Source organism: Microcaecilia unicolor, unplaced genomic scaffold (genome assembly GCF_901765095.1).
Source record: "Microcaecilia unicolor unplaced genomic scaffold, aMicUni1.1, whole genome shotgun sequence".
Lineage (NCBI taxonomy): Eukaryota > Metazoa > Chordata > Amphibia > Gymnophiona > Siphonopidae > Microcaecilia > Microcaecilia unicolor.
The window spans coordinates 122,989-149,768 of record NW_021963131.1 but is presented as its reverse complement, the minus strand read 5'-3'; the positions used below and the strand labels follow the sequence as shown (position 1 = coordinate 149,768).

The window sequence follows — 26,780 nt, the reverse complement described above, 5'->3', positions numbered from 1 at the left end:
CACTATTTCAGAACCTGTGGGATAGCTGTGTCCACACAGAAGAAGTGGACCAATGACTCTAGAAACTGGGGCAACTGCGTTGAACAATAAACAAACTTTAATGCAGACTCGACACAGATCTGTGTTTTGGCCACAGGCCTGCCTCAGGAGTCTTTGATGGTCTGTATTCAGATGTATAGTCCTGGTATAAAAGGGGTCTTAAAAAAGACTTTTGTAGTTTGAAATAAAGAAACAGCGCTGAGCATAGCTTGTGTCCGCAAGTAAGAAGCATTTGTTTATTGTTCAACGTAGTTGCCCCAGTTTTTGGAATCATTGGTCCACTTCCCACTTCTTCTGTGTGTATTCTCTCTGTGGGATTTGTTGTTCATCCACCGAGGTGGATTACCTAACCCTCTATTTGGATAGCTGTGTCCATCAGTCAGCAGGTGGAGATAGATAACTGAAAACTGAGCTGAGACATCTCTCTCTTGCCATCTGGTCTAACTCCTCAGTATTTTCTAGCTCTATAGGTGGATTCTATCTCCAGCAGGTGGATAGATACAATTTTCAGACTCTGGTTCTGAGTGATTAGCTTCTGGTCCAGTTCATCATCGGGTCCCCACTTGAGCTTTACGGGTGGCTTGAGTCTACAGAGTCATATCTGGAGGTCTTCAGATCGCTGTCTGTGGTGCCCTGTGAATTTACTTCTTCCCTGTTTCCTGTGGAGCTCTCCTTTTTCAGGACAACAGCCTTAAAAAAAAAAAAAAAAAAAAGGAGAAGGAAGGAATGGAGAACCGTTGGACGGGGCAGTGCCCTAAATGACCTAGATGATAGGAAGCTAGAAGGCTCTCTGAAACAAGCCTTTGAAGTGGTCAGGGCCAGATTAACACTATATTGGTCCCTAGGCAAAGGTATATTTGTGCCCCCCCCCCCCCCCTTACCGGGGGTCCCATCCCCCACCATCATTTCACTTCTCCAGAAGATACGTGCCTAATTTGCCTATGCCTTAATCTGACTCTGGAAGTGGCTTCTTGGCCTTCAAGCAACGGTATGCAGCTCGTTCATGGCTAGAGCATGCCTCAAGTGGCATCAGCAGTCGGCAACACAAGATGGGCATCATAACGCCCAGCTGGCAACGGGGTTGGCCTACTTGGCAAATACTGTTTATGACGTGAGTTACAGCCCACAGTATGTCTTTGGCAGTCATGGCACGTCGGCAACTCTGGTTGCGGCATTGGGCAATGGATGCAGCATCGGGCAATGGATGCAGCATCAAAGACATATCTAGTTAAACTGCCCTTTTGGGGCAGGTGACTATTTGAAGAAGATCTCAGTAACTTGGAGAAAGAACTTCAGAAAGATAAGCTGGAAGACTCTGGTCGTTCATCTTCAGGGGGCTCTTGATCTTGATTTCGAGATAGCAGACATTATCGGCCCGGTCGTCAGCAATATGGTCAGAAGTCCCGCTATCAGGCAAACCAATCTTTCCGTCAGGCTGGTCCACTCTTCTCTTCCTCCGGTGGGAGGACGTCTTCAGGAATTTCAAGAGCTGTGAGCCAAAATCATATCCAACCAGTGGGTTCTGGATGTTCTTACAGAAGGTTATAAGTTGGAGTTCTCTTGCTAGTCGCTCCTCTCTTCTTGAAATCTTCTTGTTGAAAGGGAACCAAGGTGGTCGAGGTTCAGGCCACTGTAGATTCCTTGCTGGTGCTCTGAGCCATTGTTCCAGTTCCACAGGCTGAACAAGGACAAGACAGATACTAGTCTACTTTGTTGACCAAAGAAGGAAGGCATCAAAGGTCTAAACTGCTGCCTCTGAGTGTCCCACTTTCACATGGAAATACTAAGAACAGTCATAACTTCGGTTCACGTGGGAGAATTTCTCACTGCCCTCAATCTCAAGGAGGCCTACCTGTATATACCCATATGACCACTGCTTCAGAGGTTTCTAAGTTTTGCGGTCCTGGGCCGTCACTTCCAGTTCAGGGCTTTGCCCTTCAGTCTCACTATGGCACCAAGAATGTTTACCAAGGTTAGGGTGGTATACTTCCTTCGGTGCCAGGGATTCAGAGTTCACCCATTTGTCGACAACTGGCTCATTCATGCATCAACCTATTCAGACAGCATGACTGCGATGGACACAGTTGTCCATCTTCTGGAGTCATTGGATTGAGTGATCAATTTTGAGAAGAGCAGACTAACTCCATCGCAGATGCTTGCTTATCTGGTTGTTCTATTCGACACAGCAAGGGAGAGGATCTTCACGGAATGCAAGAGGTTGAAGCTGGATTCATCATCTCCTCAGTCAAGGCAGGCCCAGGGTCTGGGACTACGTTCAGGTTCTGGGGTCAGTGACAACAGCGATGAAAGTGTTGCCATAAGCAAGGGCTCATATGCAGCCATTACAGGATTTTCTTCTCAGCCCCAGGTCTCTGGTGTCACAGAAGTACAACCTTCAATTTCCTTGGATGCTGGTTGCCAGACGGAGTGTGCAGTGGTGGTTTTTGCCCTTACTCACTTGTTCAGTACTCTTATTTTATCATCCCCACCTTAGTAATTCCCTTATCTCTTATTTGTCCTGTTTGTCCTAATTACTACTACTACTACTTAACATTTCTAAAGTGCTACTAGGGTTACGCAGTGCTGTACAATTTAACATAGAGGGACGGTCCCTGCTCAAGGAGCTTACAATCTAGATTGTAAACTCTGTTGAGCAGGGACTGTGTCTTCATGTTCAAGTGTACAGTGCTGCGTACATCTAGTAGCGCTATAGAAATAAGTAGTAGTAGAATTTGACCATCGGACCTTCATTTCCACTAACACAATGGAAGGTGCTAACAATGGATGCCACCAAGTCGGGTTGGGGAACTCATTATAAGTTCCATCTGGCACAGGGCACCTGGATGGAATAGGAGTCTCAACAGTTGATACATTGCTTGGAGCTCAGGGCAGTGCAGAATGCTTTACGTGTCTTTGCTCCCTTTCTGGTGGGGACCGCATTCCCAGTTTTTTTTGACAGTGCGATGCTGGTGGCTTATATCAACAAACAAGGTGGGACCCGCAGCCGTCTGATGGTGGTGCAAGTGGCCTACCTCATGAAATGGGTGGAGAAAAATCTCTGTCAGCAGCTCACATCGCTGGGTTTTTGAATGTGGAGGCAAAATTTCTCCAAGCACTCCTTGGACATGGAAGAAAGGGAACTATGCAGCCAGGGTTTTCAGCTATTAGTGGACTGATGAGGTTCTCCTAGATTTGATGGCGACGAAAAGGAATGCCAAAGTGCCCAAGTTCTTCAGCCACTGGAAAGAACCGGGCTTGATGGGGATGAATACCCTACTGCAGCCCTGGCTGGAGACACATCTACTGTCTGTCTTCCCTCCTTGGCCTATGGTAGGCGGTGTGTTGAAAAGGATCGCATTGCACCGGGGCCAAATAATTCTCGAAGCCTCAGATTGGCCACAGAGGCTGTGGTATGCAGACCTGATTCAACTGCTTGACTGGGATCCTTTCTGCCTTCTGCAGGTACACGGCCTACTAAAGCAAGGGTCCGTGCCCCTTTGGTCTTATAGCTTGGCCGTTGAAAGGGCTCGGTTGAAACGAAAAGGTTGTTCTGATTGCTACCTTGCTTCAGACTTGGAAACACTGTACATCCAAGGCGTATGTGAGGACATTTGAGGGCTGGTGTTCTAAGCGCAGACTTTCTCCCTTATGTGCTCAAAATGTGCACATTTCAGCATTTCACCAGGCAGGTCTTCAGAAAGGATTGGCGTTGGGTTCTCTAAAAGTTCATGTTGTGGCTTTGGCCTTTTTCAGGGGCCAACTACAGAAGATGTCTCTTGCAGCTCACCTGGATATTATTTAATTGTTGTGAGGAATGGACCACTTGTGGTCTCTGTTTCGTACGCGGTGTCCAGAGTGGAACCTTAATTTAGTCCTTTGGGTTCTTCAGAAGACTCCTTTTGAGCCACTAAAACAGCCTCCTTGAAAGATCTTATGCTAAAGACAGTGTTCATGGTGGCTGTTGCATCAGCATGTAGGGTTTAAGAGCTTCAAGCTCTCTCTTGATGGGGATCCCTTTCTTTTGGAGGCAGGGGTTTCCCTGCACACGGTTCCTTCCTTTCTTCCAAAAGTGGTAGCAGCATTTCATCTCAACCAATCTGTGGAACTTCCGCCCTTTCACAGAGAGGGACGAAGAGACTTACTATTCTTCCTTGAAGCTTCTCAATGTGCATAAAGTCCTCATTAGGTATCTGGAAGTCATGAATGAGTTTTGCAAATTGGACATACTGTTTGTGCTTTTAGGTAAACAGAGGCTTGGCCTCATGGCTTCCAAGCCCACAGTTGCTAGATGGCTGAAGTAGACTATTGTGACATCTTATTTGCTTGCAGGGAAGCAGGTTCCTTAGGCTTTATGGGCTTATTCTATGAGGCGTGCAGAGACTATTGTCTCCAGTGGATATTTGTAAAGCGGTAACTTGGTCGACGCTGCTTACCTTTGCCAAGCACTACAGGGTGGACGTTGCGGTATGCTCGGAAGCCAGTTTTGGGGCATCGGTCCTCGGGGCGGTGGCACCAGGATCCCACCCACTCTAGGGATTACTTTTAATCATCCTACAGGTTCTGGAATGGTGAGAAGCTATGCAATGGAAGGAGAAATTAGGTCTTACCTGATAATTTTCTTTCCTTAGTCCTTACCACTATTCCAGAGGCCCGCCCGAGGTTTCTGAGATTTATAGTCGTTGCAAAGTAATTGGTCAAATTCTACTACTATTACTTAACATTTCTAAAGCGCTACTAGGGTTACGCAGCGCTGTACAGTTTAACAAAGAAGGACAGTCCCTGCTCAAAGGAGCTTACAATCTAAAGGACAACATGTGCAGTCAGCTTACAATCTAATGGACAACATGTGCAGACAGACAATTGGGGCAGTCTAGATTTCCTGGATAGAAGTAAAATGATTAGGTGCAGAAGGTGGCATTGAAGAGATGGGCTTTGAGTAAGGATTTGAAGATGGGCAGGGAGGTGGCTCTGCATATGGGCTCAGGGAGTTTGTTCCAAGCATAGGGAGAGGCAAGGCAGAAAGGGCGGAGCCTGGAGTTGGCGATGGTGGAGAAGGGAGCAGAGAGGAGGGATTTGTCCTGTGAGCGGAGGTTTCGGGTAGGAGCGTAAGGGGAGATAAGGTTAGAGAGGTAGTGAGGGGCTGAAGATTGAGTGCATTTGTAGGTTAATAGGAGAAGTTTGAACTGTAAGCAGTACCTGATAGGAAGCCAGTGAAGTGACTTGAGGAGAGGGGTGATATGAGCATATCGGTCCAGGTGGAAGATAAGACGTGCAGCAGAGTTCTGAACAGATTGAAGGGGGGATAGGTGGCTAAGTGGGAGGCCAGTGAGGAGTAGGTTGCAATAGTCAAGGCGAGAGGTAATAAGAGAGTGGACGAGAGTTCGGGTGGTGTTCTCAGAGAGGAAAGGGCGAATTTTGCTGATGTTGTAGAGAAAGAAGCGACAGGTCTTGGCTATCTGCTGGATATGCGCAGAGAAGGAGAGGGAAGAGTCGAAGATGACTCCGAGGTTGCGGGCAGATGAGACGGGGAGGATGAGAGTGCCATCAACTGAGATAGAGAGTGGGGAGAGAGGAGATGTGGGCTTGGGTGGAAAGATAATAAGCTCTGTCTTGGACATGTTCAGTTTCAGGTGGACATCCAGGCAGCAATATAACATAGTAACATAGTAGATGACGGCAGAAAAAGACCTGCACGGTCCATCTAGTCTGCCCACGATAAACTCATGTGTATACCTTACCTTGATTTGTACCTGTCTTTTTCAGGGCACAGACCATATAAGTCTGTGCAGCAGTATTTCCCGCCTCCCAACCACCAGTCCCGCCTCCCATCACCGGCTCCGGCACAGACCCCGTATAAGTCTGCCCTCCCCCATACTAGCCTCTCAACCATCAACCCCTCTTCCCCCCGCCACCCAATTTCAGCTAAGCTTCTGTGGATCCATTCCTTCTGCACAGGATTCCTTTATGCCTGTCCCACGCATGCTTGAATTCCGTTACCGTTTTCATCTCCACCACCTCCCGCGGGAGGGCATTCCAAGCGTTCACCACCCTCTCCGTGAAGAAATACTTCCTGACATCTTTCCTGAGTCTGCCCCCCTTCAATCTCATTTCATGTCCTCTCGTACTACCGCCTTCCCCTCTCCGGAAAAGATTCGTTTGCGGATTAATACCTTTCAAATATTTGAACGTCTGTATCATATCACCCCTGTTCCTCCTTTCCTCCAGAGTATACATGTTCAGGTCAGCAAGTCTCTCTTCATACGTCTTGGAATGCAACTCCCATACCATCCTTGTAGCTTTTCTTTGTACCGCTTCCATTTTTTTTAACATCCTTCGCAAGGTATGGCCTCCAAAACTGAACACAATACTCCAGGTGGGGCCTCACCAACGTCTTATACAGGGGCATTAAAACCTCCTTTTTTCTGCTGGTCACACCTCTCTCTATACAGCCTAGCAACCTTCTCGCTACGGCCACCGCCTTGTTGCACTGTTTCATAGCCTTTAGGTCCTCAGATACTATCACCCCAAGATCCCTCTCCCCGTCCGTGACTATCAGGCTCTCCCCACCTAACACATACGCCTCCCTTGGATTTCTACTCCCTAAGTGCATCACTTTGCATTTCTTCGCATTGAATTTTAATTGCCAAACGTTAGACCATTGTTCCAGCTTCTTCAGATCTTTTTTCATGTTTTCCACTCCCTCCGGGGTGTCCACTCTGTTGCAAATCTTGGTGTCATCCGCAAAAAGGCAAACTTTACCTTGTAACCCTTCGGCAATGTCACTCACAAATATATTGAACAGAATGGGCCCCAGCACCGATCCCTGAGGCACTCCACTACTCACCTTTCCCTCCTCCGAGTGAACTCCATTCACTACCACCCTCTGGCGTCTGCCCGTCAACCAGTTCCTAATCCAGTTCACCACTTCGGGTCCTATCTTCAGCCCTTCTAGTTTATTCAAGAGCCTCCTGTGGGGAACCGTGTCAAAAGCCTTGCTGAAATCTAAGTAGATGACGTCCATAGCACGTCCTTGATTTAATTCTCCCGTCACCCAGTCAAAGAATTCAATGAGATTCGTTTGGCACGACTTCCCTTTGGTGAAACCATGTTGTCTCGGATCTTGCAACTTATTGGCTTCCAGGAAATTCACTATCCTTTCCTTCAGCATGGCTTCCATTACTTTTCCAATAACCGAAGTGAGGCTTACCGGCCTGTAGTTTCCAGCTTCTTCCCTATCCCCACTTTTGTGAAGAGGGACCACCTCCGCCATTCTCCAATCCCTCGGAACCTCTCCCGTCTCCAAGGATTTATTAAACAAATCTTTTATATATTTAAATCTGTTTATTGATGTAGTATATAAAACATGTATACATAATATCCAACAAATAACCTTCAACTACAACAGTCAGCTTGCAATCCGTCCACATACATCAAATCATTTTCTTCTTTTATCCCCGACCCCCCCTCCCCCCGCCCTCCCTTCCTTTTGGTTTATATATCAACATTTTATTGATCGTAATTATGTGCTTATTGCAGACAACAAACAAATCTATAATACAAGGAGTATATGTATAATTCCTTATACAGTGTAACTTATCTACCATCAAACTTTCTAGTTTCTCCCCCCACCCTCCCATCCTCCCTCTTACAACACATAACTTCTTGTGTATATCCGTTACCGTTACATATCACAGAAACCAGAACTACACCCTCAGCTTACAACAGAAATATATCATCTATAACTTCTCCCGTTATTGTAGTCACTAACCGTTGTATACCTTCCTCCTCAACTTGCTCCCCCCCCCCCCCCCCCCCCCCCCCCCCCCCCCCCCCATCTGAGAGCCCAAAATTGCTGTTTTACTTATTTTGGCTTGCATCCCTCCTCATGTGACCCCTTGTGCCTCCTCTCTCCCATATATGCCTTTTAAGTTCCCCTCAGAGCTTGTTGAATATTAAGCTGCGAGCTTTTGGTGCCAGTGATTGTATATAAGGCTCCCAAACAGCTAGAAATGCCTTTCGCCTCTTGGGGGAAGACCCTACTCCCCTACGTTCCATCAGGAGGAGATCGTGGAGCTTGTTCCTCCAATGCCAAAAGTCTGGTGGAGACTCATTCGTCCAGACGCCCATTATGATCTTTTTCCCCACCAGGCTTGCCTTGCGAACGAGCTGCTGGGTCCCCTTACCATGAAGCCTGAATACCTCATATTTGTCCAGTAATATTCCCTGGGGCGAGAATGGGATCCGCATGCGCACCAGAGATTCAAGATATTGGAATATCTGCTTCCAGAAAGCTTGAGTCTTGTGGCACGTCCAGAGAGCGTGCCCCAACGTGCCTTCCCCCTGCCCGCATTTCTGACATAACGGGTCTGGGACCCCCCCAAACCTAAATAATTGGTTTTTGGTCATATATGCCCTGTACATGATTCTGTATTGGCATTCCCGTAAGCCCGCATTTACTGAGATCTGAGGGACACGAGCTATCAGTTTGCGAAAATCTAGTTTTAAGTGCGGTTGCCCCAGATCTCCTGCCCATCTTTGACAGACAGCAGACGTGTCTCTCTCTCCTTCCAGCTCCCCGAAAGCTCTTTGCAAACTTGAAACTGTCAGCCTGTCTCCTGTAATCTTTCCAAAGAAGGCCCTAAGCTTCCTGCCGTGACCACTCCCTAATTTACTGTGGTCCAAGGACCAAACATAGTGCGCTAGCTGATTGTATGCAAATATGTGGTTCATACTTATACCTACTCCCAAAGCACCCAAGGACAGGATCTTCCCTCCTGCGTCTAGCACATGCTCCAGTCTCGTGATCCCCAGCATCGCCCATCTATGAAATATTTTGTTCTCTGTACCGGGGCCGAATTGTGGGTTATCCTGCAACGGCAATAAATCCGAAATATCTGCCTCCAAGCCCCATTTCTTATTCAAATCTCTCCACACCTCCCTCAAAGGGCCCAGAAGTACACTGTGACGAATATAGGCCGGTACCATTTTCCCATCCCCATGCAATAGGTAGTGCGGGTGGAATGGTTTAAAGAAATCATACTCCATACTACGTGGTGTATAGTCTTGCCTACCTAGCAACCAGTCCCCCAAATGTCTCAACAGGCAGGCCTGATTGTATCTACGAATATTTGGAAGGCCCAAACCTCCCTCTTTCCAGGAACCCATGAGTAAATTCAGTGGCATTTTTGGTTTCGCATTCTTCCACACAAATCTCCTCAGGTGTCCGTGTATCTGTTTTAGATCTCTGCATCTAAGTCGCAAGGGGAGTACCTGGAGCGTGTATAGCCACCTCGGAAATTCCACCATGCGAAATAAATGTATCCGCCCGTGCAATGTTAGTGGTAGCGCCCCCCACCTAATTAGTCTACTTTTCATTTTATCTAGCAAGTTAGTGAAGTTTAGGTGGTATAACAGGGAGGTTTTCATAGCAATCTTAACTCCCAAGTATGGAATAAATTCCGAAGCCCACTTGAGTGGGAATCCGGCTCCCCATTCTGTCTTTACACTTTCATGAGCTGTGAGTGCCACCGATTTAGAGTAATTTATTTTAAACCCTGCAAAGTCACCGTACTCCTGAAACAGTTCCAATAGGGCACGTAGCGATCGACCGGGATGAGTAATATGTACCAATATGTCGTCCGCAAATGCAGACACTTTAAACATGGAAGATCCCCATCTTACCCCCTCCACCTCCGGGTGAGACACGATTTCCCTAATCAATGGGTCCAGGGCGAGCACAAACAGCAACGGGGACAGGGGGCACCCTTGTCGGGTGCCTCTTCTAATCTTAAACTGCGCCGACTGTTCCCCGTTAATCCACATGAATGCCTGTGGGTTTGAATAGAGTGCCCCCACTGCCATTCGAAAGTGACCTTCCACCCCTACTTTTTCCATTAGTGTAAACACAAAATTCCATACGACACGATCAAAGGCCTTCTCTGCATCAAAGCTGACCAGCATAGAAGGCCTTTTTTGCCTTTCCATAATCTCTAGGGATGCCAAGAGTGCCCGGACATTGCTCCCAACCGATCTTCCTTTTACAAATCCCACCTGCGGGGCTGCGATCAAGTCTGGCAGAACCCTTGCCAGACGATTAGCCAGGATTTTTGCGTAAATTTTTACATCACAGTTTAATAGGGAGATGGGCCTGTATGACCCTACCTCTGTGCTGTCCTTCCCTGGCTTTGGTAGCACTATCACTTTTGCTACATTCAATGCTTCAGACATTACCCCAGTGGTTGCCATCTCATTATAGAGTTTTAACAATGGTGGTGTCACCTGTTCCTGGACTAACTTGTAGTAGGCTATAGTGTACCCATCTGGCCCTGGTGCTTTTTGAATTTTGCTCTGCTGGAGTGCCAGCATCAGTTCGCCTTCCATTATGGGGCCGTTTAGGTACTCTTTCTGAGACTCTGATATCTGTGGCAGGGCTTGATTGCTTAAATAAAGCGTACTATCTTGCATAATCTCTGTGGGCTCCCTATATAATTTTTCATAATACCTCTTGAAACAATTTGCAATGTCTTTTGATTCCCTGAGAGGTCGGCCATCCTCGTCCTTGACTTCCAAAATACCCTGACACCCCCGTTTTCCCCGTATCAGTCTCCCTAATAATGCCCCAGCTTTATTGCCATGAATGAAATATTGGTATTGGTAATATTTGTGTGATTTTACCGCCCTCTGGTGCAGTAATTCATTCAGCGCTTTTTGGGATGCTAGTAGTGCTCCCTTCTCCTCCGATGACATGCGTGCCCCACACCTAACCCTCTGGTAACGAACTTCTTTCTCCAGTCTGATGATCTCCTTATCTCTCATTTTCTTAGCTCTGGCCCTATATGCAATGATTTCCCCCCGTATCACCGCCTTAGATGTTTCCCAATACAAACTGGGCTGGCACTGATGTTGTTTATTGTATTCCGCATATTCCATCCATTTTTCATGTAGATATGCCTTAAAGTGTGGGTCCCAAAATAACTCAAAAGGGAATCTCCAACTGCCCCCTCCCTCCCTCTTCCCTGGTCTCTCCAGCAGTATCCAAATGATAGAGTGGTCTGATACTTCACTCGGCCCTATTTCTGCTGTTGTTACCTTTGGGAATAGGTTCCTAGAGATAAAGAAATAATCTATCCGTGACTGTGTGAGGTGCGCCCTGGACAGATGTGTGTAGTCCCTCATACTTGGGTGTAACACTCTCCACACGTCTATCAAGTCCAATGTGGAGCAGAGGAAGGGCAGACCCCCCACCCCCTGTACCCTACTATTTGCTGTGGGACCCGTCTTATCCATCTGAGCGTCATATACTAAATTGAAGTCCCCTCCCAAAATCACATTGCTCCCCTGATAGGGACCCAGCAGCTCTATAAGGGTTTGATGGAACTTACGGTCATACACATTCGGTGCATACACATTGCATAAAATATACCTGAAGCTCCCTAATTCCACTTCTACCAGGACATATCTCCCCTCTGAACCTTGTTTAACCCGCTTAATCTGAGTTTGCAAGCCTTTACGTATCAAGATCACTACTCCCCCTTTCTTGCCTGCCGCCGGGGAGCCCACCACATGTTCTACCCATCCCTTCTGAAATTTATTATGTTCCTGCGAGGTCAGGTGCGTCTCCTGCAAAAACGCAAGGTCTGCTTTATGTCGCTTAAGTGCTTGTAAGACCTTCGTGCGTTTAATGGGAGAGGATATCCCCCCCACATTCCAAGACACTAATTTAAGTGGTCTCATTTTCCTGCAGGAATGACTTAAATTTTGTTCTTTTAACTTTCATTCTGGGGACACCCCCCCCAGCCCCTGGGAGTGGCCCTCTCTCGCCCCCTTGTTTCAGGCACCTTGCTCTATATCTCGTGTTCCACTTTGCTCTGAGGAGGAACGCATTGCAATAAAGTGTGAATACCATCCAGTATATAAGATATATAGGCTCACTCTCAGATTTCCCATCCCTCGTCCCCTCCCCCTTCCCATCCCACCCAGTCCCTCCCCCCCCCCCATCTCCCCCCCTTCCCAAAAACTGAAATTGAGTCCTCACTCGAGAACTGGTCACGTCTAAGCCCCTCCCCTCACCCTGCGACATCATAGAACATTATAACATTTAATACCCCACTTTCTCTCTTCATGGGTAAATAGTCTATGTTTCTTCGTCCTGCTCACCTCCCGGCTGCAGCAGTCAGCCTCTTCAATTTTACTGTCCAGTGCTGCATTGTACAATACCTCTCAGCAATTTTCCCCTTGAGTTGCATGCTCTTCTCTCCCGGTGCCTTCCATTCTCTTCACAAATTGTTTCGCTTCCGCCGGGGATGTAAAGAAGTGGGGTTTGCCTTCAAACTGTATGCGCAATTTTGCTGGAAAAAGCAATGCAAAACTTTCTTTCTTCTCATAAAGTTGCTTGCAGACTTCTGTGAATTGTCTGCGCTGTGCCGCCACCGCAGCTGAAAAGTCCTGAAAGCACAGCACTGTTGATTCTTCATATTGAATTTTACCTCTCTGTCGCCATGTATGTAGTATTTCCTGCTTGTGGGTATAATTTAGGACCCTACAGATCACTACTCTCGGTCTGTCCTTCCCTTGTCTGGGCGGCCCGATTCGATGTGCTCGTTCTATCTTCAAACCGCTCTCCGTCTGTTTCATGCCCAACACCTGGGGCAGCCACTTCTCCAAGAACTGCCGAAGGTCCACCTCCCTGATGGACTCCGGCAGCCCCACTAGTCTTAGATTGTTACGACGGGAGCGGTTTTCCAAGTCCTCAATTTTAGCCTCTAGGTTCTCCATTTTCTTTAACATTTCCTTCTGCTGATTTTCCCGCTGTATACCTTGGTCTTCCACGTCAGATAAGCGTTGCTGGAAGCTGGATAACTCCGTTTTCAGTCCTTCCAATTTACCATCTAGTTTTTCAATTTGGTCTGAAATCCGCTGCAGCTTTTTTTCTACTGAGATTTCTAGTAGGCTGGAAACTTCTCCCGCGATCTCAGCTGCCCAAAGCGAACTCGGCGTTTCACCCGAGGAGCCTGCGTCGGCCATCTTGCCTTCCCCCACGCGGCTCCTCGTGCCTTCTTTGCGGCTCGTTTTTGTGGTCATTCCGACCCGGTTTTCGCGGCGCTTTTTACTGGGTTTTGCTCTTGCGAGTTTACCGCTTCTTTCCTGCCGTTTCTCAGGGTTTCCCCCCGATTTGGATGCCGCTATGGGTAGATGTTGTTCGAGGGGCCGCGGAGCTGTTACGTGCGGCGTCCTCCCCCTAGCCTAGCATCACGTGACCTCATTAAACAAATCTTTAAGAGGACCCGCCAGAACCTCTCTGAGCTCCCTCAGTATTCTGGGGTGGATCCTGTCCGGCCCCATGGCTTTGTCCACCTTTAGCTTTCCAAGTTGTTCATATACACTCTCTTCCGTGAACGGTGCTCTATCCACTTCGTTTTCAGGTGTACTTTTGCCAGTCCCTCTCGGTCCTTCCCCAGGATTTTCTTCAGTAAAAACAGAACAAAAGTATCTATTTTGCAAATTGGCTTTTTCTTCATCATTTTCTACATAGCGTTTTGCTGTATCTTTTAGTCTCACAATCCCCTTTTTAGTCTTTCTCCTTTCACTAATATACCTGAAGAAGTTTTTGTCTCCCCTCCGTACATTTCTAGCCATTTGTTCTTCCGCTTGCGCCTTCGCCAGACGTACCTCTCTCTTGGCTTCTTTCAGTTTCATCCGGTATTCCTCCCCGTGTTCCTCTACTTGAGATTTTTTGTATTTCTGGAACGCTAACTCTTTAGCCTTTATTTTCTCAGCCACTTGCTTTGAAAACCATATCGGTTTCCTTTTTCTCTTGCTTTTATTTACTCTCCTTACATAAAGGTCTGTGGCCCTGTTTATTACTTCTTTTAGCCTGGACCACTGTCCTTCCACTTCTCTTATGTCCTCCCAGCCCATCAGCTCCTTCCTCAGGTATTCTTCCATTTTGTTAAAGTCAGCTCGCTTGAAATCCAGGACTTTGAGTTTGGAGTGGCCGCCATCCACATGAGCTGTTACATCAAAACAAACCGTTTGATGGTCACTGTTTCCCAGGTGTGCAGCCACTCGGACATTTGACACACTATCCCCATTCGTGAGCACCAGATCCAACGTGGCTCCCTCCCTCGTGGGTTCGTTCACCATTTGTCTGAGCAGAGCACTTTGGAAAGCATCCACAATCTCTCTACTTCTTTCCGATTTTGCAGACGGAACCTTCCAATCTACATCCGGCAGATTAAAATCTCCCAACAGCAGCACCTCTCTTTTCTTCCCCAACTTTTGAATATCAGCGATCAGATCTTTATCTAGTTCTTCCAATTGTGTCGGGGGTCTATAGACAACACCCACGTGGACCAAGGTTCTATCCTCTCTTTTTAAGGTGATCCATATTGCTTCTTCCTTTCCCCACTTCCCTGTCATTTCAGTTGCTGCGATATCATCTCTCACATACAGAGCTACTCCTCCACCTTTACGTCCCTCTCTATCCTTCCTAAAAAGATTATAGCCTGGTATTTTTCTTCACCCAACGTGTAATTAGACTCTGGAATACGTTGCCGGAGAACGTGGTACGGGCGGTTAGCTTGACGGAGTTTAAAAAGGGGTTAGATAGATTCCTAAAGGACAAGTCCATAGACCGCTATTAAATGGACTTGGAAAAATTCCGCATTTTTAGGTATAACTTGTGTGGAATGTTTTTACGTTTGGGGAGCGTGCCAGGTGCCCTTGACCTGGATTGGCCACTGTCGGTGACAGGATGCTGGGCTAGATGGACCTTTGGTCTTTCCCAGTATGGCACTACTTATGTACTTATGTTTACATCCCATTCATGGGAACAATGGAGCCATGTCTCTGTGACTGCAACTATGTCCAAGTCAGTCTCCAACATCAGGGCTTGAAGGTCATGAATTTTATTGCTTAGACTGTGAGCATTTGTGGTCATTGCTTTCCAACTACATTTCCTAGTATGTGTTTTGGGTTTAGTGATTTGTGAGTGTCTTTTGTCTTTGGGTACCTTCTCCTCTTTTTGTTCCCTCTTCTTTGCTTTTTCTTTTTTTTCTGCTTCAATTTTAGTTTCAGGAACATCACAGTGCTGTAGTGGAGCAAAAGAATTTTGTAGTGGCAACACTTGTGCGGGTGGATGCTTCTGTGTCACATGACGAATTCTGCCTGAGCCTACTGTGAGCCATCTGTTCCTTTGTGGTTTTATTCTCTGAGGCAGTGGTGAGAAGTTATGATTCTGCAAATTCCTATAAGTTGCTTTAATTGCATCTAATTCTTGCATTACTTTATATAGCTCTTGTTTTAAAGTAGATAGCTGAAGGCAGATAGGACAAGCTTTAAGTTTCCAGATGATTGGCCTTGAAACCAAAGCAGCACAATTATTGCAGAGAATAAAAGTCATCCTGATTGGTTGAAATGGGTATGAACAGGTGTACTATGTTGGAGTATCTGCCTGCAAGACTGCCTGTGTATGACTGTGGAGTAAAGTTAATAAGGTTTGGTTTGTCTATAAATGAGTGGACAACCCTGGGGTGGGTGGGATTATAAGTCCCAATGGGTCAGCTTAAGTGCTGCTATCAAGGGAATTCTCTAGTTGAATGGACCAAAATGGTAGTGTCTGATCCAGCACTTTACAATTTATTATACTTTTTAAAACTGCCCTAAGATATTAATAACTTTCCTTTTAAATAAATCTAGATATTGCCAATAATTATAGCAGTGTCAGCTATGTAAAAATGCCCCTCCCCTCTATCAGAGTTTGGCAGGAACAGAAAGAAAGAAAATAAGACAAAGAGAGGTTTCCCAGTGCTAATTAAATTGATTAAGCAACAAGCCTTAAAAATTTTAGACAATATCAGGTAGGTTTCTCACCTAATGCCAGTCAATTTGAGAAGAGTATGGGATTTAGGAGTCAGAATAAACCTGTCCTTTTTGTAGGAGCTTGGTTCAGTCCCAGCACCTAATGCCAGTCAATTTGAGAAGAGTATGGGATTTAGGAGTCAGAATAAACCTGTCCTTTTTGTAGGAGCTTGGTTCAGTCCCAGCACCTGGAAGGTGGAAGTAAGAGTAAGCAATGTCCGATATGCAGGCCGATACTTTGATGTCTGGTGTGGAGAGATAAAGCTGGGTGTCGTCGGCATAGAGATGATATTGGAAGCCATGAGATAAGATCAGTGAGCCCAGGGAAGAGGTGTAGATTGAAAAAAGAAGGGGTCCAAGGACAGATCCCTGAGGAACTCCAACAGAGAGCAGGATGGGAGTGGAGGAAGATCTATGAGAATGTATTCTGAAGGTACGGTGGGAGAGAGAAGAGGAGAACCAGGAGAGGACAGAGCCCTGGAACCCAAATGAAGATAGTGTGGCAAGGAGTAAATTATGATTGACAGTATCAAATGCAGCAGATAGGTCAAGGAGGATAAGGATGGAGTAATGACCTTTGGATTTGGCAAGGAACAGGTCATTACAGACTTTAGTGAGTGCCGTTTCTGTCGAGTGTAGAGGGCGAAAACCGGATTGAAGCGGATTGAGGATGGCATGAGAGGAGAGAAAATCAAGGAAGCAGCTGTGAGTATCTTGGAGAGGAAGGGTAGGAGGGAAATGGGGCGGTAGTTGGAGGGACAGGTAAGGTCAAGTGATGGTTTTTTGAGGAGTGGTGTGACTACAGCATGCTTGAAGGTGTCAGGGACAGTTGCAGTGGAGAGAGAGAGGTTAAGGATATGACAGATGGGGGGGGGTGACAGTATGAGAGATGGAGTTAAGTAAGTTGGTGGGGATGGGGTCAGAGGAGAACAGGTGGTGCATTTCGAGGTGGAAAGAAGGTGGGTGGTTTCTTTTTTGGTGATATTAGAAAAAGAGGAAAAGGAGGCCTGAGTTGGTTGGTTGAGGGGAGTGGGTTAGAGGGTGAGGAGGAGGAGGTGGTTTGGTAGTAATTTCGAGGTTGATCTTTTGTACCTTATCGCGGAAGTAGTCAGCCAGAGTTTGAGGAGGGAGGGGGTGGGAGCAGAGGGCACTTTAAGGAGGGAGTTAAGGGTGGCGAAGAGACGAAGAGGGTTGGAGCTGAGGGAATTAGTTAATTGGGTGTAATAGTCCTGTTTGGCAAGGAATAGGGAGGACTGGAAGGAGGATAGCATGAATTTGTAATGAATGAAGTCGGTATGGGTGCGAGATTTCCTCCAGAGGCGTTCTGCAGATCGGGCACAGAACGACTGTCTCCTTGCATGGTGCTTCCTACGTCTCTCTTATTCTCTACAAGTTGTCCAGAGATGAAAGAGGTCCACACATGTTTGCTTATGTTGTTAGTGTTAGGTTAGCGAGTTGTTTAAAGTTGTGTTTTATTTCGAGTTTCTCCTTACTGCTTATCTACGTAAATACTGAGAAGCTAGACTGGATGCCAAGAGAGAGATGTCTCAGCTCAGTTTTCAGTTCTTTCTCTCCACCTGCTGGTTGATGGACACAACTAACCCACACGTTCTGGAATAGTGGGAAGAACTAATAGAAAGAAAATGATCAGGAAGACCTAATTTCTCCATGCTCCTCCTGCCTTCCTTTACTGCAATTCTGAGGAATTACTTTTCATCATTGTACCCTTCTGTGCTCTACTCCTTTCACCCCTGTAAAACTAGAAGTGTTCCCCTGTGTCCCTGTCACCTCCTGGGCTCTAGTCCCATCTTCCCTGTACTGTAACACTAGAGGAGTCCCCCCGTCACCTTTCAAGCTCTACTCCCCTTTCCCTCCATGGTTCCCATGTGTCCCTGTCATTTCCTGGGTTCTACTCCCCTCTCCCTCCTATATTGTAACACTAGAGAAGTTCCCCTTTGCCCCAGTAACTCCCCCCCCCCCCCCCCCCGAGCTCTGCAGTCTTCTCCCTTCTATACTGTAACACTAGAGGAGTTCCCCTCTGTCCCTGTCCCCTCCTGAGCTCTGCTCCCCTCTTCCCCCCCCACTCCAATCTCCCTGCTTTCCTTCATAGGACTATGTAACATTTATGTTTCCTATTTGAAATACTGTGAATGTGAGAGGAATGTCTTGACCATGCATGGTTTCTCCCTCAGGCTGCACAGCATTCTCAGAAACAGTCTACAGAGCTCTTCCAATGCATGTATTTCAGAGACAAGAACCCTGAGAGTGATGAGCGCTGCGTGACTGACGCCATTATTTATTCTCTCCGGACAAACGGTGCACTGCTCTTTCTACCCAGGTACATCTTTCTGCCTTCCGGACGAATGAAGTGCTGTTATTTGTACTGAATGAATGGTGTGCTGCTGTTTATGTGTAGGCACGGTCTCCCCCCATCTGTTGATTTGAAGTGTCACTGTGCCTTACAGAGTCCCACCTCATGTCACGTGTTTTTTTTTTTTTTATATGTAGCAGTGGCAGTTTATTTCACTATATATGTGGGATACTTCGTAAAGTCTGTTGGAAACATCTCTCTATATAAAAGGCACCACCAACGTTCTATGAAGCCTCCAGCAGGAAGTGTGAAGGGGGAGAGATATCCGGTTTCCCCATGAGTGTCTGCAACGCCCTCGCTCTCTCTGTAACACAAACAGTGAAGGAAAACACAGCAAAGCACGAAATCAAATCGCTCTCTCTGTAACAGTGAAGGACTCAGAGGGGGGAGGGGAGAGAGGGCAGAGGGCAGGGACACACACACTCCCACATGCACACAGGAGAAAAGAAAACCTTGCTAGCCCCCGTTTCATTTGCATCAGAAACGGGGCTTTTTTACTAGTTTAATATATAGCTATGTATAGCTGCCCATGATATGGGCGTTGCCTGGTGTCCTTTGTAGTTTGGTATTTTTCATCTTCACATTTGAAGATTCACATTTGCATGCTTGAGTCCTAGGACTGGCCAGTACTTTCTCCTTTGAAGAGTGTGTGGTGTCTGTGTCTGTGAGTATGCCTTGATGTCTGTATTTTCATTCCTTGAAGAATTGGCACTGTTCTAGCGTCTTCCTTGTTTTCTCATGCACCTGACACAGGTATGGAATTAAGGGTGCGGCATATCTGAGGAACAAAGAGGGTGCTGTGATCACGTGCCTGCCCGATGGACATTGTGAATGGAGACCAGGGTCCCTTCAGCGCTTCCAAAACCGAATCGTCTCAAGCACCTCCAATGGCAGCTCCTCCTCTTTCACACTTTTTGATCACGTGACAGTAAGTTTAACTCTCTCTTTTTTTCTGTGTGTCAAGGGTCAGATCGACTAAAGCAGAGCAAATGGACACTTGTTTTATGTTTAATAATGTTTTTATTGATGAATGTATAAATGATACAATATTCTAGCAATCTTTAAAACCCGATTAGCCAACATTTCAAATCTGTATTAATATTTTAAACGTCTATCATCAACATTTTTTATGTTTATTTTCCCCCCTCCCCCCATCCCCCTCCCTCCCCTTCTGTTATATAGTATGTTTATTGACTGTATCCAATATTGAAAAAGAAAATCTGTACAGAGTTATTATCAAGGAAGTTTAACATGAACCTTTAGCGTATATTGAACCACAACCAATGTATTGTTCAACCAGATGGACACTTGTTTTAAATAATGCAGTCACCAGTTTTTAAAAAAATATCCATCCCCCATCCCCCCACCACCGATTTCCATTTCCTTCCAGAGGAGACAGTGAGTATAAGTAAATTGGAGATGGCCATTTGAACATCACCCGAAGCAGGTACTCCTGTGGTGGGGGGTCATTTTATAAATCTTCTTCTAAAATGGTGTGTATGTTTAAATGATTTTTATTGAGTTTTTCAGAAGATACATACATTCAACGTTTTGCAACATACTCACAGCATTGTAAGTCTCTGCATCTAACAACTAATCTTCCAACCCTTAACCTTCCTTACCTCCCATCCCCTTCCCCCCTCCCACCTCTCCCCTTCCCTGGTTAATCTACTACCCACCCTCTCCCTCCCCCCCCCCCCCCCCCTTTTGGAGGTAACTCAGTCTCTTAACCTGTTAATCAAGTCCGTAAAATGGTGTGTATAAAGTTCACACACACAGTTCAGAGCCATAAATGTGAGGCTAGGACATTCATCACATGACTGATACTGACAGGACTATAAAAACTATGGCAATACACAGAGAACAGTACCAATTTAAACACCATTGCAAATAAAGATAAATTCTAAGCCAGGGAGCCGGACTGATCTTCTTCCAGATCCCTTTCCTAAAGAGCTGCTCCAACTAGCCAGCTTGTGCACGTTTTCAGAAAGATGAAAGTCTCTTGTAAGCCTCAGTATCCCAGAGAGGGGGGCAGCATGAGAAAGGGAACACGTCACAGCAGAGCTCCCGAGAAGAACACAGAGGACGGATGGGCTTTGTAATAAATACTGGGGACCACCACAAATGACTCTCAGAGATCCAAGAGGATACCAGCAACAAATTCAAGCACGTAGAGGTGTCACCTGCACTTTAAAAGTACTCTGTTCACATTTTAACATTAAGAAATCCTGAGATTCAACAACTGCTACTCTGTATCTTACTGCAAAGCAGGCATAGTGGCAGCTTTTGAAATAGGCATTGAGGAATTTAATTACTTTGTAATTTCCTCTGTGTAGCCCTTTCTGGAATAGAGGTCCTGAATGCACTGTTCCCTTTTAAATAAGCAGTGAAGGGTGGTGCTTCAATATGTTTTAAATCACTAGAAGCAGGCAGGTTTCCTGGAGAGCTCACCGGTCCCTCACTATTGCCCCCCACTGGCAAGACTGTAGGTGGAGGAATCCCACTCAGTTTAGAGGAAACTGTTGAGGAGGTAGTAACTTCCACAATACATAGGTAAAGGTACACTTCTGTGAAATATATACAATAAAAGATGCATTTAGAACAGGGCTTCCTAATCCTGTTCTACACTCTCCACTTCCTGTTGTCAGGAAATGAATACGCACAATTCTGACCGTAGGGACAGGAGTATTGTAACATCACTTCCTTGGGAAGACAGGTAGGCCAGGATTTGGTGCACATGTACATACATTCTTAGTTTCAATCTGGAGTGGTGGGAGAGTGTGCCTGCTTTGGGTGATTCACCCCAGGAACCACATCCTACTAGGGTCAGCCCTAATTATACATGCGATAAATAGATTAGTCCAGTGGCGTACCGGGGGGGGGGCAGTCCGCCCCGGGTGCACGCTGCTGGGGGGGGGGTGCCGCGCGCCTGTCGGCTCTTCGTTTTCATGCTCCCTTTGCCCCGGAACAGGTTACTTCCTGTTCCGGGGCAGAGGGAGCATGAAAACGAAGAGCCAGCAGGCGCACGGCTTGCACCCGGGGGGGGAGTTTTTTTCGCCGGGGGATCGGGGGTTCTTTCGCCGGGGGGGAGGGCGTCGCGCTGTTACGGGGGGGCTAAGAACGCCACTGGATTTGTCTTATACATATTCATTGTGGATGTGCTGGAAACCTGACTGGTTGTGGAGTATCAGCACATACTTAGGAATCTCTGATAGAGAAAATGATAGAAAAGAACACAGCGAAGGTGACAAGATGGATGACGCCAAACAAACTTCTACTGGACTCAGAAAAAAGTTCACAGCAAGAGTTTATTCTTAAAAAACTGGACTCGACACGGGTCGTGTTTCGGCCGTTCAGGCCTGCCGCAGGAGTCCCTGTATGGCAAAGTGCTATTGGTTCTCATAAGGAGAGTCTTGTGCAAACACTGGATTTCTCTAACAATACCTTAGGAAAATTGAGAAAAACTTCTGAGCTTCTTGATGAGAATGTGAGCGTCACTGTTCTCGAAGCGTGTTAGAGAAAATGGGAAGAGTAATTTTCAATTTTCAAAGCCATTTCCATGGGTAAAATACTTTATCCACAGAAGTGGGCTCTTTCAAAATTTCCCTCTCAGTGCAAATAAAATTCTAGGTGTTGTATTTTGTAGGTGGGCTTAGGTCAGGGGTAGTGAGAACAAGCGTAGTTCTGAATTTTCAAAATTATAGGTGTTAATTTCCCTGGAATAAGCTCCCACAGATAAAAACGGACACAGATCTTTGCAGCCATTTTTTCTTCAGCCAAACTTACAGGGAGAATAAGCTCATAGTTCCCCATAGAGAGCCACTGCACCATAGCAAAGGTTACACATGGCACAGCGAGGGTGACAAGATTGCTAAATCACAGGAGGTGAAGACTATTATGCTAGCCATTAAGTAATTTGGACTGTCCCTACCAGGGGTGTAGCTACCATTGAACAAGCTTGGCAAAATGCCCAGGGCTGCCGAATGATATCTGATACCCCTCCCCACAATCCTGCAAAGACTACCAGCAGTGATGCAAAGATGCACTGATTCATCTCTCCTTCAGTTTTCCCGCTGCTGCATCCCGCCCACAGGATGTTGTGTCAGAGGAGGTGGGGTGCAGCAGCGGGAAGACCAAGGGGCTAGTCAGCCAAAGCAGGATGTCTTTGCATCCCTACCAGCGGTCCACTCTGACTTTGTAGGGCTGTGGGGCAGGATAAGTAGAGGGAAAGTTACTGGACCTGTGGAAGGAGCAAGGAAAGGAGAATGCATGCCAGATCTGTGTGTGGGGAGGGTGGGGCACTGAGGGTTGATGATAGACACAGGGGGAGGGATAAGGACAGATCCTGAACGTGAGGGAAGGGTGGCGGCAAGGACACGGACAGGAGAGAGATGGGATGCAGCTAGGGAAGATGAATTGTGGGCGTGAAGAGAAGAAATGTCAAATATGCAGGATCCCCAGGAAAGAGAGTTAGGAAAAATAGAGAAACAAACGGAAAAATAAAATGGTCAGGCAACAAAGGTAGAAAAAATACTTTATTCTGCATTTATTAATTGAAATATGGCAGCTTGGGCAATGTGCATCTCTATATTGCTGCTTGAAGTTTCCATAGGTAGAGTCGTTGCTTCAACTGGAATGTGTTTGTTTTTGGCAGGGTTTGATTACCTGAGCTTTGAAGAGGTTTCACTCGTCTCTCCTCTCCTGGTTCCCAGTACCTTGAGAGAGACGGTGTTATAGGGGACCTATTTGAATTTTTCTACCCAGGGCGCATTCAGTTCTAGCTACGTCACTAACCCCCACTGTGCATCAGTTATTTTTTCTTTCAAGGGTGAAACCTTTGTCATTAGTTGAACTTATACTGGAAAACACCAAAAACAATTTTGTGTATTTCCCTACCCAGGTACGAATATCGGTACAATTTTCCCGCTGCCACGCAGACAGAATCCATCTAGAGATCATCCGTAACCAGCCATACCAGGCCCCCACAGCGGAGCTTTGGGAGCAGAGCTCCTCTCTTCTGAAAACCGATCTGGTGAAAGAAGTGACACGTTCAGCTGAGGAAGCACAGCTGGCTCAGGAAGAAGCTGCAGTGAAAGGAGTGCGGGAAGAGTTGCAGGAATACTGCCAGTCACAGGGACAGAGTCTGTACCAGCTGCTGGAGGAAGTCAGGAACCTGGCTTTATTGGATGTGTCTGCTGGCTAAAGTGTGCGCTTGGGAACTTAGAGGTCACGTTTTTTTAAAAAAAGCCTCCTGGCCTTCATTGGTTTTGAACAGGGTTATAGTGAGTAAAACATGCCTTCAGTTTTTGCTACTTATTGGACAAAATATTGCTTACAGTATAAGACAGTGTGTACTGAGAAAGAAAGATATTTTTTTAACATTGTGGCAAAGCTCTGGTGCTTCTTATTTGCACTCTGCGGGGTACACGGTAACAGAAGCTGCATCTTGATTTTGGTAGATGTTATTCCTCAGAAACCACTGGGTGGTGCCAGAGAATGTTGTGACTGCTGCCTAACTTCAGCTGTAATTATTTTGGGGTTTTTTTGTAAAACATTTTATGTATTTTTTTATTACATTATCCAGTTGAACAGAACAAAACTTTTATGCATTTTTTTTTTTAAATGAATTTGTTAGCCCTTCTAAACGCCGCTCTTCTTCCAGCCTGGTGATGCTTGGCTGGCCTGCCTCATTCAGACACCAACCGCAGTGAGAGTATAATCCTGCAACAGAAAGAGGAACACCCCCTGCCCTCACTCCGACAGAACTTCTTTCTTTCCTGTCTTAGTCTCACTTCTGTCAGAGCTGGAGCAGAGGAATTATAGATAGAATGTAAAGAGGCAGCTTGTGATCATCGGTGTTATCCTCACTTTGTACCTGTGTAAAGTTTTATGACCAATAATCTTTTCTTTTTTTTTTTCCAATAAATACTTTTTGTATTAAGAGTCAATGTACAAATTGTATGTGTTGTAAAACACTTCTCAGAATTTGCTGTTTGTTAATACTAAAAAATAGTGGCATAGCCAAACAGCCAATTTTGGGTGGGCCTGAGCCCAAAGTGGGTGGGCAAAAATTGTTCTCTCGGGACCACCCCTTCCTCCCCACATTCTACTACTACTACTTATCATTTCTATAGCACTACTAGACATATGCAGTGCTGTACATTCTCCACCCCTCCCAACCAGGGCGTAGCTACATGGGGGCATGGGCCCCCACAGATTATGTCCTGGCCCCCTCTACATTTGACCCCCGCATTAGGTACCTTGTTTGCTGGCGGGGGTCCCCAAACCCCACCAGCCGAAGAGTTTTCTTCAGCGCCAGTCAACTCCGGCGCCTTCGTTGTGGGATCATCTGTTTCTGACGCCTTATGTCCTGCACCATGCATGTAGCCCCGTGCAGGACGTAAGGCGTCAGAAACAGATGATCCCACAATGAAGGTGCTGAAGAAGACTCTTCGGCTGGCGGGGATTGGGGACCCCCGCCAGCAAATAAGGTACCTGATGAGGGGGGTTGCAGTTGTGGTCCAAGGGGGGGGGGGGGTCTAAAGTGGTGGAGAGGGGGGGTTGGGGCGGGGGCGGCAGCTAAACAGTGCCCCCCCCCCCCCATCTCGGGCTCTGCCCTCCCCCCGTCCAGCCGAGGTCTGGCTATGCCCCTGCTCCCAACTCAAAATACACTTTGGCTCATGAAGATCCCCAAGCTCTGTCAGCTGAAGACTTCATCCAAAAATAGCCAGAACTCCCTCTTACCAAGCTTAGCAGGCAGAAGCATTGATGCCGGCACCCCACGCATGCTTAGTTGTCAGTGGCTCAAGGATGCTGCCGCCATCTGCCAAGCTTAGTAGAAGAGAGTTTTGGCTGCCTTCAGAGGAGGTCCTCGGCTGATGGAGCTTGAGGGGATCCAGTAGTGCTAGGGCCAAGGGCAGAAAATAAAGAAGCCCTCCCCTCCAATCTTCCTACCTACCATTACAATCATACTGAAAGAAAGACCCTCATCAACTACAGAACAAGGGATCACAAATTAGAAACAAAAAACGTGGACAAAAATTGAGCTGGGAATCTCAGCATGGAGAAATAAAAACAGAAGTCTATTTCCTTTTCTACTGAATACAATAACATTCACTTTCCTTAGCGTCCCTCCGGACCGGACCAGGATTGGACTGATGGGTTGTGCTCGCCTACCAGCAGGTGGAGACTGAGAAAAACTCTGACTCTAGAGAGCCAATAGGAGCCCTGGCCATGTGACCTTAGCCTCAGTATTTTCTCAGTCTCCCAGCAGGTAGGAAGTGAGCCCATTAGTCTCTCTCTCTTTCTCTTTTAGAGGTTTACAATAAGAACAACATTGCTACCTCTTCTTCTGTGCCTAGGAATTCTCTGTTAGACGCTGGTCAGGTAGGGACTTCTTTTCTTTCTTTTACAGCCTCTGGGGGTGTCAAACTCGGATGTCTCCGGGTCCCTCCCCCCTTCCTCCCCATCTCCCATACATAGCTGGGAAGGACTACTCTTTGTTTAGAAAGGTGTATGTCTTTGGGAGAGGCAGCCACTATAGAAAATTAAATCTGATAAGCTACATCCCCCGGCTTCTAACGAGCAGACAGCTATGTGTTGTTCTATTACTCTTCAGCTGAGTTTTCCCCATTACTTTAACGAGCAGGCAGCTCTGGTGGCTGTTTTAGGTGTCTATATTATCTAGCTGGTTAAAAAAAAAAAAAAAAAAAAAGAGGCAGCAGTAATTTGGAGGAGTTTAGGTGTAAAAAAAATGAAAGACAACTTGTCCCCACTGACTGAATGAGCAGACAGCTCTGTTTGCATGGGAATGCTGTGAGTCAGCTGTGTAAAAAAAAAAAAAAAAAAAAGATTAAGCGGCAGCATTTTGTTTTCAGCCCTCTTTGAGTTGAGCTGTATTTTATTTAGCACTGCCGTTTGTGTTCTTCCCTTAGTGGTTTGTTCGGCGGAGCAGGGCTTAAAAAAAAAAAAAGAGATTTTGGCGCGAATCGGGTACGCGCGTGCACGCGCGTTACCGTCATGTCCGAGAAGCTGAGACGTTGCGCTGTATGCCAGCGTCGGGGATCTCCTCTTCCGGCTCCTGTAAATATTGTGCGCCGCTGGGGGGTGCGTCGGGACTTTCTCTTTCGCCGTCTTCGGGCCGTTTGGGGCTGATCTTTCTCAGGAGTCGCCTATGTTCTTTAGGGGGGTCATTTCTTTGCTTTTTATGTTTTTAATGTTGAGTAGCTGGTTGCTGTAGCCTAATAGTCAGCACTACAGTCTCTGAAGCTGCTACTACTACTGTTTATCATTTCTAAAGCGCTACTAGAAAAACGCAGCGCTGTACACTTGAATATGAAGAGACAGTCCCTGCTCCTCAGATCTTACAATCTCATTAGGACAGACAGAACAAACAAGAGATAAGGAGATTTTAAAGTGAGCAGGTTTAAAATAAGGGTCCTGAACAGAGTGAATAAGGGTTAGGAGTTAAAAGCAGCATCAAAAGGTGGGCTACAGAACTGGGTGCAGGTCC

General features: G+C 46.5%; 1 protein-coding gene across 2 annotated transcripts in view; it reads left to right on the top strand.

Moving 5' to 3' along the window:
• LOC115458978 (DIS3-like exonuclease 1) overlaps nt 1–24,008 on the top strand; it is a gene marked incomplete at its 5' end in the record, with an annotated part of 62,065 nt that extends 38,057 nt beyond the window's left edge. Inside the window, 3 exon segments of one of the 2 annotated variants that reach the window (XM_030188839.1) lie at nt 18,090–18,235; nt 19,022–19,196; nt 23,169–24,008. In XM_030188839.1, coding sequence (XP_030044699.1) covers nt 18,090–18,235; nt 19,022–19,196; nt 23,169–23,471 — 624 coding nt within the window. 2 annotated transcript variants of the gene reach the window in all.
• Between the last annotated feature and the right edge of the window lie 2,772 nt (nt 24,009–26,780).